At 42.6% G+C, this 14,166-nt stretch overlaps 1 protein-coding gene across 8 annotated transcripts in view; it reads left to right on the forward strand.

Annotated features, from left to right (window-relative positions):
* Positions 1 to 14,166, forward strand: part of FOXN3 (forkhead box N3) — a 427,318-nt gene that overhangs the window by 308,858 nt on the left and 104,294 nt on the right. For all 8 annotated transcript variants that reach the window (XM_036991754.2, XM_073242000.1, XM_073241999.1 and 5 more), the window contains one exon: positions 2,239 to 2,303. In XM_036991754.2, coding sequence (XP_036847649.1) covers positions 2,239 to 2,303 — 65 coding nt within the window. The remainder of the gene's footprint in view (positions 1 to 2,238; positions 2,304 to 14,166) is intronic.

The raw sequence follows: 14,166 nt of genomic DNA on the forward strand, positions 1-14,166 counted from the left end.
TTTTAGTTTTTCCCCCATGGCCTTCTCAACACCAAGCACTCACTGTTCTCAGTAGGCACTTAACCCTTAAATCTCCCAACAGCTAGACGGTGTCATTTTGAGGGACCATCTAAAGAAGCACAGATCTCTGGCCAGTGAGCTCAAAAACTTGGTAATTAGCAGACAAAAACCAGTTTACCTTTAGCTGGGAAGAGACCACAGGTGAATTTCTAGTGATCATGGGGCCAGGCAAGGGCAGGTGGTAGGCCAGTCCAAATCTGTCTCCATGACTCATGTATAGATCACGTGGACGGGACAGCACAACAGAACGACTACAGTAGTGATCAGCGTCTGAGGCACCTTAAAAGGATGCCGTGGAAATCTTTAAGTAGATTTCCATCACACACAGAGTTTTCCTTATCTAAACCACTGGATTTACCTGACCGCAGTCCCCTACATTTACTCTATCCCTGGCGTCTACTCAGTTTTCAGCCAAATCAAGGTCAGGATAAAGAGGAGATTTGGAAGGAAGTAAGCTGGATATTCGGGCTCCTGCAGTAATACTCAATTATTGAATTCTCTAAAAGCACCAATTCCTCTATAATGAAGACCTCAGATTTTAAATGTCTTTAGAAATCAGGTGTTTCAGTATTGGCAACAGACAGCTTGCTGTTTCCTGCTTTCTTACAGAAATAAGATGGCAAAATCCCAGGAGTTGGCAGAGTTGTTGAAGGATAATCTTGAGCAGTTTAATGCACGTTATTCTTTATGCAACGTGGAGCCTTAAAAGCCTCTAAACAGAATAAGACAGGAATTAGCTGGAGGAGAAATCAGCTGGCTGCCATCGTCCTGCAGGTCCTGAAACCCTGGCCAGGTCTGCTGTTGTGCCGTGCAACTCCTGGCCATGCAGAGGCCACAGCTGCTGGGGCAGAGGATCAGGGCTGCAGGAAAAGCCAATAGCTGAGATGCATTATTCTCACTTCCTCTGAGTACAGTGGCTCCAGGACAAAATAAAAATAACAGTCTTGTCTACATCAGTGTCAGAGCATGTTTGACCTTGTTAGGATGTTTCGTGGTATTTCTGTGCTCTTCCTTCCTCCCCAGTCACGTGACGTGTCCCTGTACCTGCTGTGTTATTTGTACCACTGGTAATGAAATTTGGGTCAGCAGAACGTGTTGGTGGCATTTCCCCTTGTTAACAGTATTGCTGTCCCGCATTACTGCATTCCTGGCTCACTCGTGAAGCATTCATTATACAGCCCTGCATATTTCTTACTCTCTGTGCATGTGTGTTTGTCCCCCAAACTTACAAATGTATTATTCACACCAACTTTTGATTTTTTTCAATGTTGAAGGTGACTGATGATGCATTAACCAGTATCATTTGCCATGGACTATGTTGGCGAGAGTGATTTATACTGCCTCGTGGGCTGATGTAGTGATGTTTTTGACTAAGTGCTCTCTAACATTAATCTAAACCAATCCTTGATTTAGAATAACCTACTTCCCACTCAAAGGATGTTTTACTAAGACTGACTTGGTTATAAAGTTTTTCACAGGGTGTCTTGAAACAGTGAAAATGCTCACCTACAAATGTTGCAAAGTGTCTTTGTGATATACTGATCTTCCTCACTTCTGTTACCAGACTGCGGGTGGTAACATATCTGCAAAATGTTTTATAGGGTATGGAGTGCAACATTTAAAGCCAAGAAATTGGGAACAGGATCAAAACTAGGGGGTGGAGGAGAAAGGGTGTTGATCATTATTCTGTATATTAGGAATCTGGTTGGCAGAAAAGCGAAGAGAGGGAAATTTGCATTTATCACAAATAGGTGGCACCAGGAAGTGTCCGAAAACCCACTTGATCTCAGAAGACACGGATAGGAGTTCTTTGCTACATACATTCATAAAATTATGAATGTTAGCAATTATTCTTGAGCTGTGATGCTGAACAGTATGAATTTGCCCATTTGTTTACCCACAAATGATTTCAGTGCCCAGGAGGAAACAGGGCCAAGGCAGTAACCAGAATACACACCCACAGCGGCAGTTCTGCACTGTGAAATATGAAATATGAAATGGCAGTCATCGTAAAATGTAATGGTTTTTAAAGATGCATTTTTGGGGGTGTAAATAATGCATAATTGGGCAAGCACTCTGAGGCCATTTGGAGTGATGTGTTTGAGAAGGGGTGGTTCTGACTGCCCGCGAGTGGGAGTCAGTGAAGCCGCCCTTACACTGCTTTCTCTTCTGTTTCAGTACTTCAGGTCCACCCATCTGGCCGGGCAGTACCTTCTTCAAGAGAAATGGAGCTCTTCTGCAAGGTAGGTGTCTAGGGGCACCTCCCCCTTCCTTGCCCACCCCTCCGTGCTTGGTGCCCATCAGGGGAGCTCTGGCCTGTTGGGCAGTGGGCACTCTCTGGAGAGGTATGCCTGTTGCAGGTTGGGTGTGTGGGTCCAGTTTTCTCTATTCTACTCAGGTCTCCTGGTTGCTATGAATTGTTTGTCTGAAACCAGGGCTGCTTTTTTGGTTTGTCTTCACTGGTCACATTCGAGAATGTTGAGCTTGCTTTGCCTTTAGGATGTGTCAATAGCATAAACTGAGCTGATAAAAATAAACCCCACCACTTACGTATGTCCAGTGCTCAGGCTGATGTGGAATGTTTTGGATGTTCTTGGCACCTCGGTCATTGTGGGGGTCCACTCGTTCCTTGCTGTCCCCTAGCACCCACATCGGCGATGATTTGTTCTGAGGCTCAGCTTTCAGTTACCCCCTCTTGTCCCTGCTGGCCTCTTGTGCTAGTTTCTATCCAGTGTGCTCAAAGAATTCAAACTGCCTTTCATCTCTACTTTTATTACCAAGTTTCTTTTGAAATGGGCAGATGAAGTTAAAGAAGAATGGATGGTTAAGAGTAACAATAAGAAGCCTTCTAAATACTTGAAGGAATTACTTCTGGGTTATCTCCGTTTGGGGTGTCTGCTCTGTAAATAAGCTGGACCGGCTGGCTTCCAAGGGTCTTAGGTTTCTTGTCCCCGTTCGCCTCTGCTGGTTGGCTAGGTGTCAGAGCGGCACAGCCAGCCAAAAGCAGATGAATTTAGTTGTACATTGTGCCAAGAACTTTATAATTGTACTGGGCTGGCAGTGAAGAGTGTTAGTGTATTTTGGGTGGGTTGATGCTGTTTAGCCTCTTTTCGTTAGAAATACATGCTGAGGGCTGGCCATGGGTGTGAAAGCTAGAATATAAAAGTGGCTAAGAAAAGAGACAATCACCTTAAGGTTTCCAGAGTAGCTCAAGCAACTGTGAGAGAAGTTACCACATTTTTGTTGTTGTTTTATAAGCCATGCAATTGCACATTGTCTTTTTAATAGTCTGGGAAATTGCGAATTTAGAATTTCTTTGCATTTTTGCTTGGTACAGGTGAAATTTAGGCAGGAGAGTTCGATGGATCCTAATTTTAATAATCATCATAGATCTCCTGAGTATTTAAGGCAAAAAGAGAAACCCCTCCACTTTTAAAGATTAATACATAATTTTAAAAAATCTATTCTGTTCTCCCTTCAGGTAGTATAAGTAGGAAAGGATTATGATGAGCCTTCAGGTTTTTTCCAAGGGAATTTCAAAGTTCTGTGCATCTTTATGTTTTCCTCTAGATCTGTTGTGATGATATGACTGTCATTCATTTTTTATTATTTTCAGGAAAGGGATTTTATTTAGTTAGAACATTTCCTTATGGGATTTTTATTCATTAACTTCCACATTAGGTAAGATGTGTTCTAAGCATACAGGTTTTTTGGTTGTTTCTGCAGCACAAAAGCATGAGGGAAACATTCATAAGGTTTCTGAAATTGAGTGATTTCACTATGAGATTTCAGTATGAGATTTTCTCTTCCTGATAGGGTTGAAAATTCTCCTAATCCTAGGCATTGAGCAATTATTACAGATTTCAGATGCTCATTGAATCTATGTCCAATTCAGTACAGCCCATTTATTTTTTTGTACATGCAAAAAGCAAAAGAACTTTGGTGAGAGTTTGGGAGTGTGGGCAGGAATTTGTTAACAGTTTTTCCCAGTGATGTTTCTTCATTTGCTGTATCTGTATATTAAATTCTCAAAACACTTTTTTTGTGACACTTCTATCATGGTAAGATTTTTCAAACTATGTGCATATTCTTCCTAATTAATATTTTTGTGTTCCTTTGGTAGGTGGTACTGACTCACCAAGAAGTTACTAATGCCCTCAAGCAAAAGTTTTGCAGTAAAGATACGGATAGCCAAAGAAGGGAGCTGCCTGGTCATGCTAGTGAAGGGTTGAGGTCAGAGTGGGGTGGAGGAAATATACATGATTTATGCTTACTTTCTCATCTTCAACACTTAACATTTTCAAAATATGCACGTTCCTTCTTTTTCCCTACAGCAAGCAGAAGGACGTTTTTCTAGATGATAATCTAGGAAAGAACTCTGTTAATAGGTTCCAGCCACAGAGACTGGGATTGAAGGTGAGCAGGATGCCCTAAAGAACCCAGTTCCTAGAACTGGGTTAGAAAGTGGCCACGTTCAGGATGACACAGGGGCCCCGCCTGACTGTGGGCCCCACCCCCAAGCAGAACCGGCCGAACTGGGCTGCAAGGGCACAGGGAGAAGCAGCTGTGTGGAGTGACTAGGGGTGGGGACCAGAAGAAAGCAGGAATAGCGAACTAAGCCTGCCACATTGTTTATAGGAGGGAGACTTATTTTTGTAAGGGGGCTGGAGCACACGGGCTGTCGCTTCTTCGGAGAACTGACACTTGAGCAAGGCCTTGAAAAATAGATGTGGGCATGTGGAAACAATAAAGAGCATTGCACAAAGGGGAAATAACAAGGGTACAAAGGTAGGGAAGGGTCACGGAGAGCACAGTAATGGGGACTTAGGTGGTAGGTGCAGGAAGTGAATGGTTCACGGGCACTTGGGGCTAATGACGTCCCATGCTTGAAACAGCCCGTGTTTAAGGAGAATACTTATGATGTCCAAGGGGGAAATAATGGAAGTTAAAGCCTAAACTCAGTGGAACAAAATGACGTAATGGTTACGGCAGGAACTGGTGTATATTGTCTAATTGTTGCTTGATGTATAAGCTGTTGAGCAGAAATGCAGTACAGTCTGTCTTTCCAGTGTAAAACCAATTGCAATAATTAGAGGCATGTACTCGAGGTCCTGCTGGAGTGCAGCCTCTGATTTTGGTTCTTGCAGAATCACTCACTGGCAAGAGGGGCCTGCCGAATCATCTTGCAGTTTTGAGGGTAATGTGGGAAGATTTGGTTTGGATTACACCAGGAATGGGTACTTAACATAATTGGTCATTTCATCAATTGACAGTATTTATTTTAAATGCCATTTAGGCTGCTAGAGACAATTTTAGTATGTTAGCAGTCTCAGGGGTCCAGAGTTCTTCAGTTATCCTACGGTGGGAAGCTAGCTGAGCGCCAGAGGGGACAAACCCTTTGTTCAAAGGGGACCCAGGACAGGTCCAAACAGATGAGTATGGCTTATGCAGAGCCCTGCAGGTGTGGCCAGCTGACGTGTTCCCTCTGCATGTCTGTGTGTCTCTGTTACAATCTGTATGTGTTTGAAATACACATTTAATTGTATTAGTTAACAATGTCTCTGATTTTCTTAATTAAAAGTACAACATTTCTTATTTTTTCCAGTTTTACAAGCTCCCTAGCCACTCCCCCATTCCATTCACCCATTGAACTTAAAATTAGATTACTTGACTTCAACCTCACCCTCAGATGAATTATTTTAATGAATCAGTGATTCCTAATTAAAGACATTCATCACCCCTACTCTGATCTTTTTTGTCATCCCTGGAGGTTTCATCCCATAGCTACATAATGGCATTGCCGTTCTTGTCTGCCTCCTGCCTTCTACTAAAAGTTGCTACAAGTTACAGCCTATCTTACCTTCCTCATCTGCCCTTTTTGCCTTCCTAGGCACCGTAGGCCTCAGAGCATCCCAGGGAGTTTTATTCAGAGAGAAGCTGCTCCTTTACAGCTCTGTACAAGCTGATTGTTTGGACCCACTGTCCTTTCCACCTCTTCTTCGAAGCAGGTGTTTCCTGGGCCCACCTCCCTACAAGCATTTCTTTATTATCTCTCTGTGTGTCAGGCACTGGGTTAGGCTGGAGTTACCCAGGGCAGCCCAGGGCCTGCTTTTCAGCTGCTCACAGCCCATCCTGGGGTCTGACCATGTGTCCCAGCCATTGCTGCAGAGCTGCTCAAGCAGTTCTGATGCCACCACTGGTCTTGCAAGCCTGCCCATTGCTGACACCCTGCCAGCCTCTGCAGCCCTCCCTTCACCATCCTTTCCCATCACTCCAATGTTGGGCCACTAATTATTATTAAATCTGTTTCTGTTGGATGCAGTAGTGGAATTAAAATAAATTCCGTAACACACATAACAGATTTTTATTTCCATTCGCTTCCTAACAACCCACTGGATGAGCTAATGAAATGGAAAGACCTTCAAGGAGGACTAGCTGCCCCAGGCCCTGAAGCAGACAGGGAAGAAGGAAACCAGCTCTTTGGCTGTCAGATACATGTTCCTGTGAGCACCGGTGTGTCTGCCGTTGTAAAACATGCATTGTGACCTTTCACTGACTGGCTTTGGGAAATGCCAGTTCCCCTGGGCTTCTAGGTGGGCTTCATGTACCTACTCTCCTTGGAGTAACATCATGTATCCCCCACTCCCCACATTCCTTCCCCTCCCCCATAGCTCTGCCCTGTATTTTTACTGCTAAAATATGCATGATAAAATCACTTGGGCTGTATTTCATTCCGTAAAGGCTCAAGAGCAAGTACTCAGTGTATCGGAAACAAGTTCTAACGGGAGGAGCACAGGCTGATGAGTGAGGGGACCTGGTGTGGTCCCAGCTCTGCCACTTCCTGTACTCTGTGACCCTGGGCAACGCAGGAGGCAACCCTAGGGTTTTGTGTGCTTACCTGTGAGTGAAGGAGTGAACCTCAAGGAGAGTGGAGGTTACCTATGGAGTCCCAGCTGTTCCATTCTAGCACCTTCCTCCAAGTAGGTCGAAATGGTTTTGAGGTTCAGCTGTAGCTCAATGGAGAAAGTGTGTTACCGTCAGCCGCTGTGTCTGCAAATGGGTCCATGGAGGAGAGAGGGTAGGACAGGCTAACCGAGGATACCTATCTTTGAGCAAGATAGTTCTCAAAGGTCTCGTGGATCTTAGGGAGGCAATATGTTCTAGATTCAGACAGCCTGTAAATGATCTTGCTTGTCTTTGTGGGCAACTGACTTAACCCCCCTGTGTGGGTAATACTAATAATGTTCATCTCATGGAATTCCTGGAAGGATTGATGAATTTGTATCAGTAAAGCATTTTTTTTTAAGATAAGTATTTTTTATTGAAGGGTAGTTGACACACAGTATTACATTAGTTTCAGGTGTACAACACAGTGATTCAACATTTATATACATGATATAATTCTAGGTACCAGCTATCACCATACCAAGTTGTTACAGTATTTTGACTATATTCCTTATCCTATACATTACATCCCGGTTACTTATTTATTTTACAATTGGAAGTGTGTACTTTTTTTTTTTTTTTTTTTTTGTGAGGGCATCTCTCATATTTATTGATCAAATGGTTGTTAACCACAATAAAATTCTGTATGGGGGGGGTCAATGCTCAATGCACAATCATTAATCCACCCCAAGCCTAATTGTCATCAGTCTCCAAACTTCTGAAGCATAACGAACAAGTTCTTACATGGAGAACAAATTCTTACATAGTGAATAAGTTACATGGTGAACAGTACAAGGGCAGTGATCACAGAGGCTTTTGGTTTTGATCATGCATTATGGACTATAAACAGTTCAAATATGAATATTCATTTGATTTTTATACTTGATTTATATTTGGATACCACATTTCTCTCTTTATTATTATTATTTTTAATGCTGAAGTGGTAGGTAGATACAAGATAAAGGTAGAAAACACAGTTTAGTGTTGTAAGAGAGCAAATGTAGATGATCAGGTGTGTGCCTGTAGACTATGTGCTAATCCAAGCTAGACAAGGGCAATAAAACATCCACGTATGCAGAAGATTTCTCTCAGAATAGGGAGGGGGGCAGTAAAGCATTTAGAATGTGCAAAATTCCCAGTTAGTTCTTCCAGCATTTTATAAAACTAACATCCTCTTATTTGGTTTCTGTGCTTTTTACTTTCCCTGTGAAAATTTCCCTTATCCATTTGCTGGGGCTGGCAATTCTCAGAACAGGGCAAAAGCCTGGGGACGCCTTAGATTCTGTTGTGTTTATACATAGATCTGAAAGACAATTAGTTCATCTCTATCATAGATTCCTTTTAAATAGGACTGTTTCCTGGAGAGGTCTCCTCACTCAGAAATACTGGACTATACATACCCTCCACTAACATTGGGTGCACACAGCAGGTGCATAGATAGCGTCACAAAAAGGTGCAGAGTTAACACCGTATCAACCCGGGTTTGAATCTCTCACTCTCTGAGCACAAGCTGTTTGATCGTGGACCTCAGTTTTGATATTCTATAAAATGGGGCTATGTACGTGTTATCCAGAATCTTGGTGGAGATTAAAGGAGCATGTGAACATGAAAACATCCTCCAATCCAGTGCCTGACATCTTGTAAAAGCTTGAGAGAAGTGAAAGTTTTTAACCATTGACTCTGTTTCTTGCCCGAGGTCTGACCATTAATCCCGGTGAGCATATTTAAGGTAGAAAGTTCCAGAACCCCTGAGAGGAATGATCTCCCAAACTCCTCTTTGGCATGATCCCCATTCTCACTTCCAGCGGCCCGATGTTTCCTTTCTGATGGAGTCAGGATGGTGCTGTGGGACTCCTGGGTCTGCCTCAGCCCCGGGTCTCCCATCTCTGGCACTTCTTACTTCTCTCCAGATGACCCATGGATCCAGGTTTTTTTGGGGTCCACCATCTGACCCTCCCCAACTCATTTCTTTCTCATTGATTGCAGCCCTCGGGGTGTTTGTCTTCCTTCAGGAAATCTCCTCCACAAACTGACTCTTTTGTCCATTTTGCAAAGGAGGGCAACCATATAATGCATAAATCTGATTCTTTCCCCCACGCAGGCTCCTTTCAGAAAAAAAAAGGTAATAACCGAAAGAGGAAACAAACCTCCGTATTTTCCCCCAAGTCTTTACTGCCTTCTATCCTCTTTTGGTCGTGGGAGCCTTTGGTTTTTAGGAGGAGCCCTTTCTCTTGGACCTTTGTCTTGTTCTGCACTGTGCTGTTTGTGAAGATGTTTATGTAATCAGAGTAATGCAGTCAGCTGGCTGGTGCTGTTGGCAATCAGGTGGATTTAAAGGGGTGTTCTTCAGCTCTTCTAATCACTCAAGTTCTGTGTGGTCACGAGGACATGCTGTTAAGCAAGTTAAAAAAATAGAAGGAAATGCAGTTTTTAAAGAAGACTTTGGTCAGTTCTGACCTTCACTGCCTCTTGGAAATCCGGTTTACGCAGTTTGCAGTCACCCCAACTTCCCCACTGTCTGCACCCTGGTGCAGAATCAGGGAAAACATCAGTGGGATAGTCTTGTATTTTTCAGTCTGACGTTAATTTTAGCTGGCCTCTCTACCACTGTCTTAAGAGTAATGATTTTCATGAAATCCCGGTGTCGCGCTCTGAAAGATGGCAGTCTATGGACAGAAATGGGGAACTTAAAAGGGGTTGCCAGCTGGATGGGGGACATGGCATTGAGAGTGTTTATTGGGAGCTTCCTCCGTGCTGGGCACCTGCTGGGTGGGTGTGTATGGGCTGACCTTCGGTCTCAGGGTACTGCCTAGTAGGAGGTAGGAAAGGCTGAAGTTTTGGAGAGATTTGGAAGTTGTTTATCCAGAAATGGCTATTGAATTTATGGGCATAGATGAGATTTTCAAGGGGAGTATAGAAGGAATAAAAGGAATAAGGTCCATATGAAGGCAGCTTTATGATAGAAAGAGGAATGGTGGCTGGTAACAGAGAAGCAGCAGCTTAGTCAGAAACTGGGGGAAATCACTGAAAGGAAGGGCAGAGGGCTTCAGAAGGACAGGAGCACACACTGTGCAGAGAAGCCAGGGAGGGGGGGACCGAAGAAAAGCCACCTCTTGACTCTGATGATTCAAGTGGTGCCACGCCCTCAGTGTGCAACCTCTAATCTACTTTCTGTCTCTATGGACCTGCCAATTCTGGACATTTCATTTAAATAGAATCATATGTGACCTTTTGAATCTGGCTGCATATATTCTCTACGTTATTCTTTTATTAGCTTTACACATTAGGTATTATTCCTCCCATTTTGTAGATGTGACAATAAGCCCCTAAGCAATTGTCCTGTTCAGGGTCATGGAGCCAGGATCAGAAAATCTAGGCTCATCTTTGGTTCAAAATGGATAAACATTTCTGAACACTTTTCCATCTTGGATGTTTAGATGTTCCACAGTGTTCTGCAGGCTGGGGCTGGGAGAGCCCTTTTAAAATACTTTAAAGCAATTTATAATGACAAGACAAAAGATGGAAATGAATAGCTGTGCTATTTTCTTTCATTCATGTAATTAAGTTGCTTCATTCTCTTTTTGTCTCCACCTGTGACTATTGTAAACTGCTAACTTTAAGGTATTTTAAAGACTGGATAAAGAAAAAGGGAAATCCTGAGATAAATCATTCACAGATTAGTGAGAGCAAACCCCCACCCCTTAACAGAATGAATATTTTATTTGAGTCTCTCTGAATTTTGTATTAGTACATAGAGATAAAAATATTTTTACAGCAGTCATAATTCATCAGTAGCATTTAAAAAATGTTTTTCTTATCTTTTAAATTGTATCAGATTATAAAATATAAAGATTATAAAACTTCAGTCATATTATAGTGCAGATCCTGCTTTTATCCAAGTGCTCAATTTTAAAACACAATTGGAGATATAGGATTAAAGATGGCAGTGTGAGAGGTAAGGCAGAGGCTTCCTCCTAAAACCGCATATAATATGAAAATATAATCAATACAACTAATCCTGAAAGAGCAACTGTGCCAGACTGCATACACTTGGAGAAAAGAGCAGACCTCACAGAACAGGGGTAATGTACCAAAGCTGTGGCCTGGCAGGACCCAAGCCCTTCCCCGACTCCAGCTCACCAGTGGGAGGAAGAGAAACAGAGCAGGGAGGGAGTGGAAGGCCTGGGACTGCTGAATACCTAGCTCTGGAGATCTGCTCTGGGAGCACAAACCTACATTTCATGGTACTCTTGTGATTACGGGATTGGAAAGCTAAGACAGGCAGAATTCCTGGAGAGACTGAATTTCCAGCCGCTTATGGAAAGCAGGGATCCATATCCGGCTGCTCTGGGACAAAAGAAAGGCAGGCAGTCTGAGAGACTTCCTAACAAGGAAGCCTTTAGGAAGAGGGCTGCTAAAGGCGCAAGGATTGCACAGAGCTTACTGCTCAGAAGAAAGGACAGGTAGACAAGATTGTCCAGGTGCACTTTGCCCAGCAGGTTGGGAGCTTTCACGATTTCCAGGTGTTCCAGCTCCCTGGCTGGCTACACAGCTCCAAGGTCCCCCTCCATGATAGGCAGCCTACTGCACCTTTCTCCCGGCCAGCCCCACCTGGCTCTCAAACTGGCAAACCCTACCCTGGCGTTAGGCCAGCCAGAGGGATGATCTGTCTACAGCAACTACAAACGCAAAGCGCATAGAGGCTTATACCTGTGTGCTCAGCCCACTGGTTCAGGAAGTGGAGGCAGGCACAGCAGCCAGGAAGGAGGAAATAGCTCTTTCCTCCCCCCAGGCACCATTACCACTCCCCTGCGACCCCCAACAATGCTTCAGGGACTGAGCAGCTGCAGAGAGTAGAGCTTCTGGACACTAGATGGTGCCATATACAAATATGAAACGTGAATGGAACCTGATTCAGAAGAAAATTAATATAACTCCTGAGAAAGATGACATGGACCTCATGACTCCTCCTCCTGAAAAAGAGTTCAAAATAAAAATCATTAACATGCTAATGGAGGAATGGAAAGATATTCAGTGAATTCCATTTGGAGATCCAATCATTGAAGAGCACAACGAGGGTATTAAAAGCAGACTGAATATGGTGGAGGAGACGATAAATGACAGAAACGAGAGAAGAGGAATACAAAGAAGCTGAGGCAGAGAGAAAAAAGGATCTCTAAGAATGAAAGAATATTGAGAACTGTGTGACCAATCCAAATGGAACAATATTCATATTACAGGGGTACCAGAAGAAGAAGAGAGAGAGAAAGGGATAGAAAGTATCTTTGAGGAGGTAATTGCTGAAAACTTCCCCAATCTGGGGTAAGAGATAGTCTCTCAGGCCATGGAGATCCACAGATCTCCCAACACAAGGGACCAATGGAAGACAAAACCAAGACATACAGTAATTAAAATGGCAAAGATCAAGGACAAGGACAGACTATTAAAAGCAGCCACAGAGCGAAATAAGATCACATACAAAGGAAAGCCCATCAGGCTAACATCAGACTTCTCAGCAGAAATCTTACTGGCCAGAAGGGAGTGCATGATGTATTTAATGCAGTGAAGCAGAAGGGCCTTGAACCAACATTACTTCATCTGGCAAGATTATCATTTAAATTTAAAGGAGGGATTAAACAATTTCCAGATAAGCAAAAGCTGAGAGAATTTACCTCCCACAAACCATCTCTACAGTCTATTTTGGAGGGACTGCTATAGATGGAAGTGTTCCTAAGGTTTAATAGCTGTCACCAGAGGTAATAAAACCACAGTAAAGAAAGTGGAACAGCTAATTACTAAGCAAATGCAAAATTAAATGAACTATCTCCAAAGTCAATCAAGGGATAGACAAAGAGTACAGAATATGATACCTAATATGTAAGGAATGGAGGAGGAAGAAAAAGGAGGAGAAAAAGAAAAGAACCCTTAGATTGTGTTTGTAATAGCGTAAGAAGTGAGTTAAGTTAGACTCTTAGATAGTAAGGAAGTTAACCTTGAACCTTTGGTAACCACTAATCTAAAGCCTGCAATGGCAATAAGTACATACCTATCGATAATCACTCCAAATGTAAATGGACTGAATGCACCAATCAAAAGACATAGAGTCACTGAATGTATAAAATAACAACTCCCATCTATATGCTGCCTACAAGAGACTCACTTTAAACCCAAAGACATACACAGACTAAAAGTCAAGGGATGGAAAAAGATAATTCATGCAAATAATAGGGAGAAAAAAAGCAGGAGTTGCAATACTTGTATGACACAAAATAGACTTCAAAACAAAGAAAGTCACAAGACACAAAGAAGGGCATTACATAATGATAAAGGGGTCAATCCAACAAGAAGATATAACCATTATAAATATCTATGCTCCCAACAGAGTAGCACCTGTGTATGTGAAAGAAATCCTAACTGAATTAAAAGGGGAAATAGAATGCAATGCATTCATTCTAGGAGACTTCAACACTCCACTCACTCTGAAGGACAGATCAACCAGACAGAAAATAAGTAAGGACAGAGAGGCCCTGAACAACACATTAGAACACATGGACCTAACAGACATCTGCAGAACTTGGTACCCAAAAGCAGCAGAATACACATTCTTCTCAAGTGCACATGGAACATCTTCAAGAATAGATAATATACTAGGCCACAAAAAGAGCCTCAGTAAATTCAAAAAGATTGAAATTGTACCAACCAATTTCTCAGACCACAAAGGTATGAAACTAGAAAAAATAATACAAAGAAAATGAACAATCCCACAAACACATGGAAGCTTCACAACATGCTCCTAAATAACCAATGGATCAATGACCAAATAAAAACAGAGATCAAGCAATATATGGAGACAAATGAAAACAATAATTCAACACCACAAAATCTGTGGGACACAGCCAAGGCCGTGCTAAGAGGAGAGTATATTGCAATACAGGCCTACTTCAGGAAAGAAGAACAATCCCGTATAGGCAGTCTAAACTCACAATTAATGAAACTAGAAAAAGAAGAACAAATGAGGCCCAAAGTCAGTAGAAGGATGGACATAATAAAGATTAGAGCAGAAATAAATAAAATTGAGAAGAATAAAACAATAGAAAGAATCAGTGAAAGCGAGAGCTGGTTCTTTGAGAAAATAAACAAAATAGATAAACCCCTAGCCAG

This window comes from Manis javanica, chromosome 8, assembly GCF_040802235.1.
Source record: "Manis javanica isolate MJ-LG chromosome 8, MJ_LKY, whole genome shotgun sequence".
NCBI classification, from domain to species: domain Eukaryota; kingdom Metazoa; phylum Chordata; class Mammalia; order Pholidota; family Manidae; genus Manis; species Manis javanica.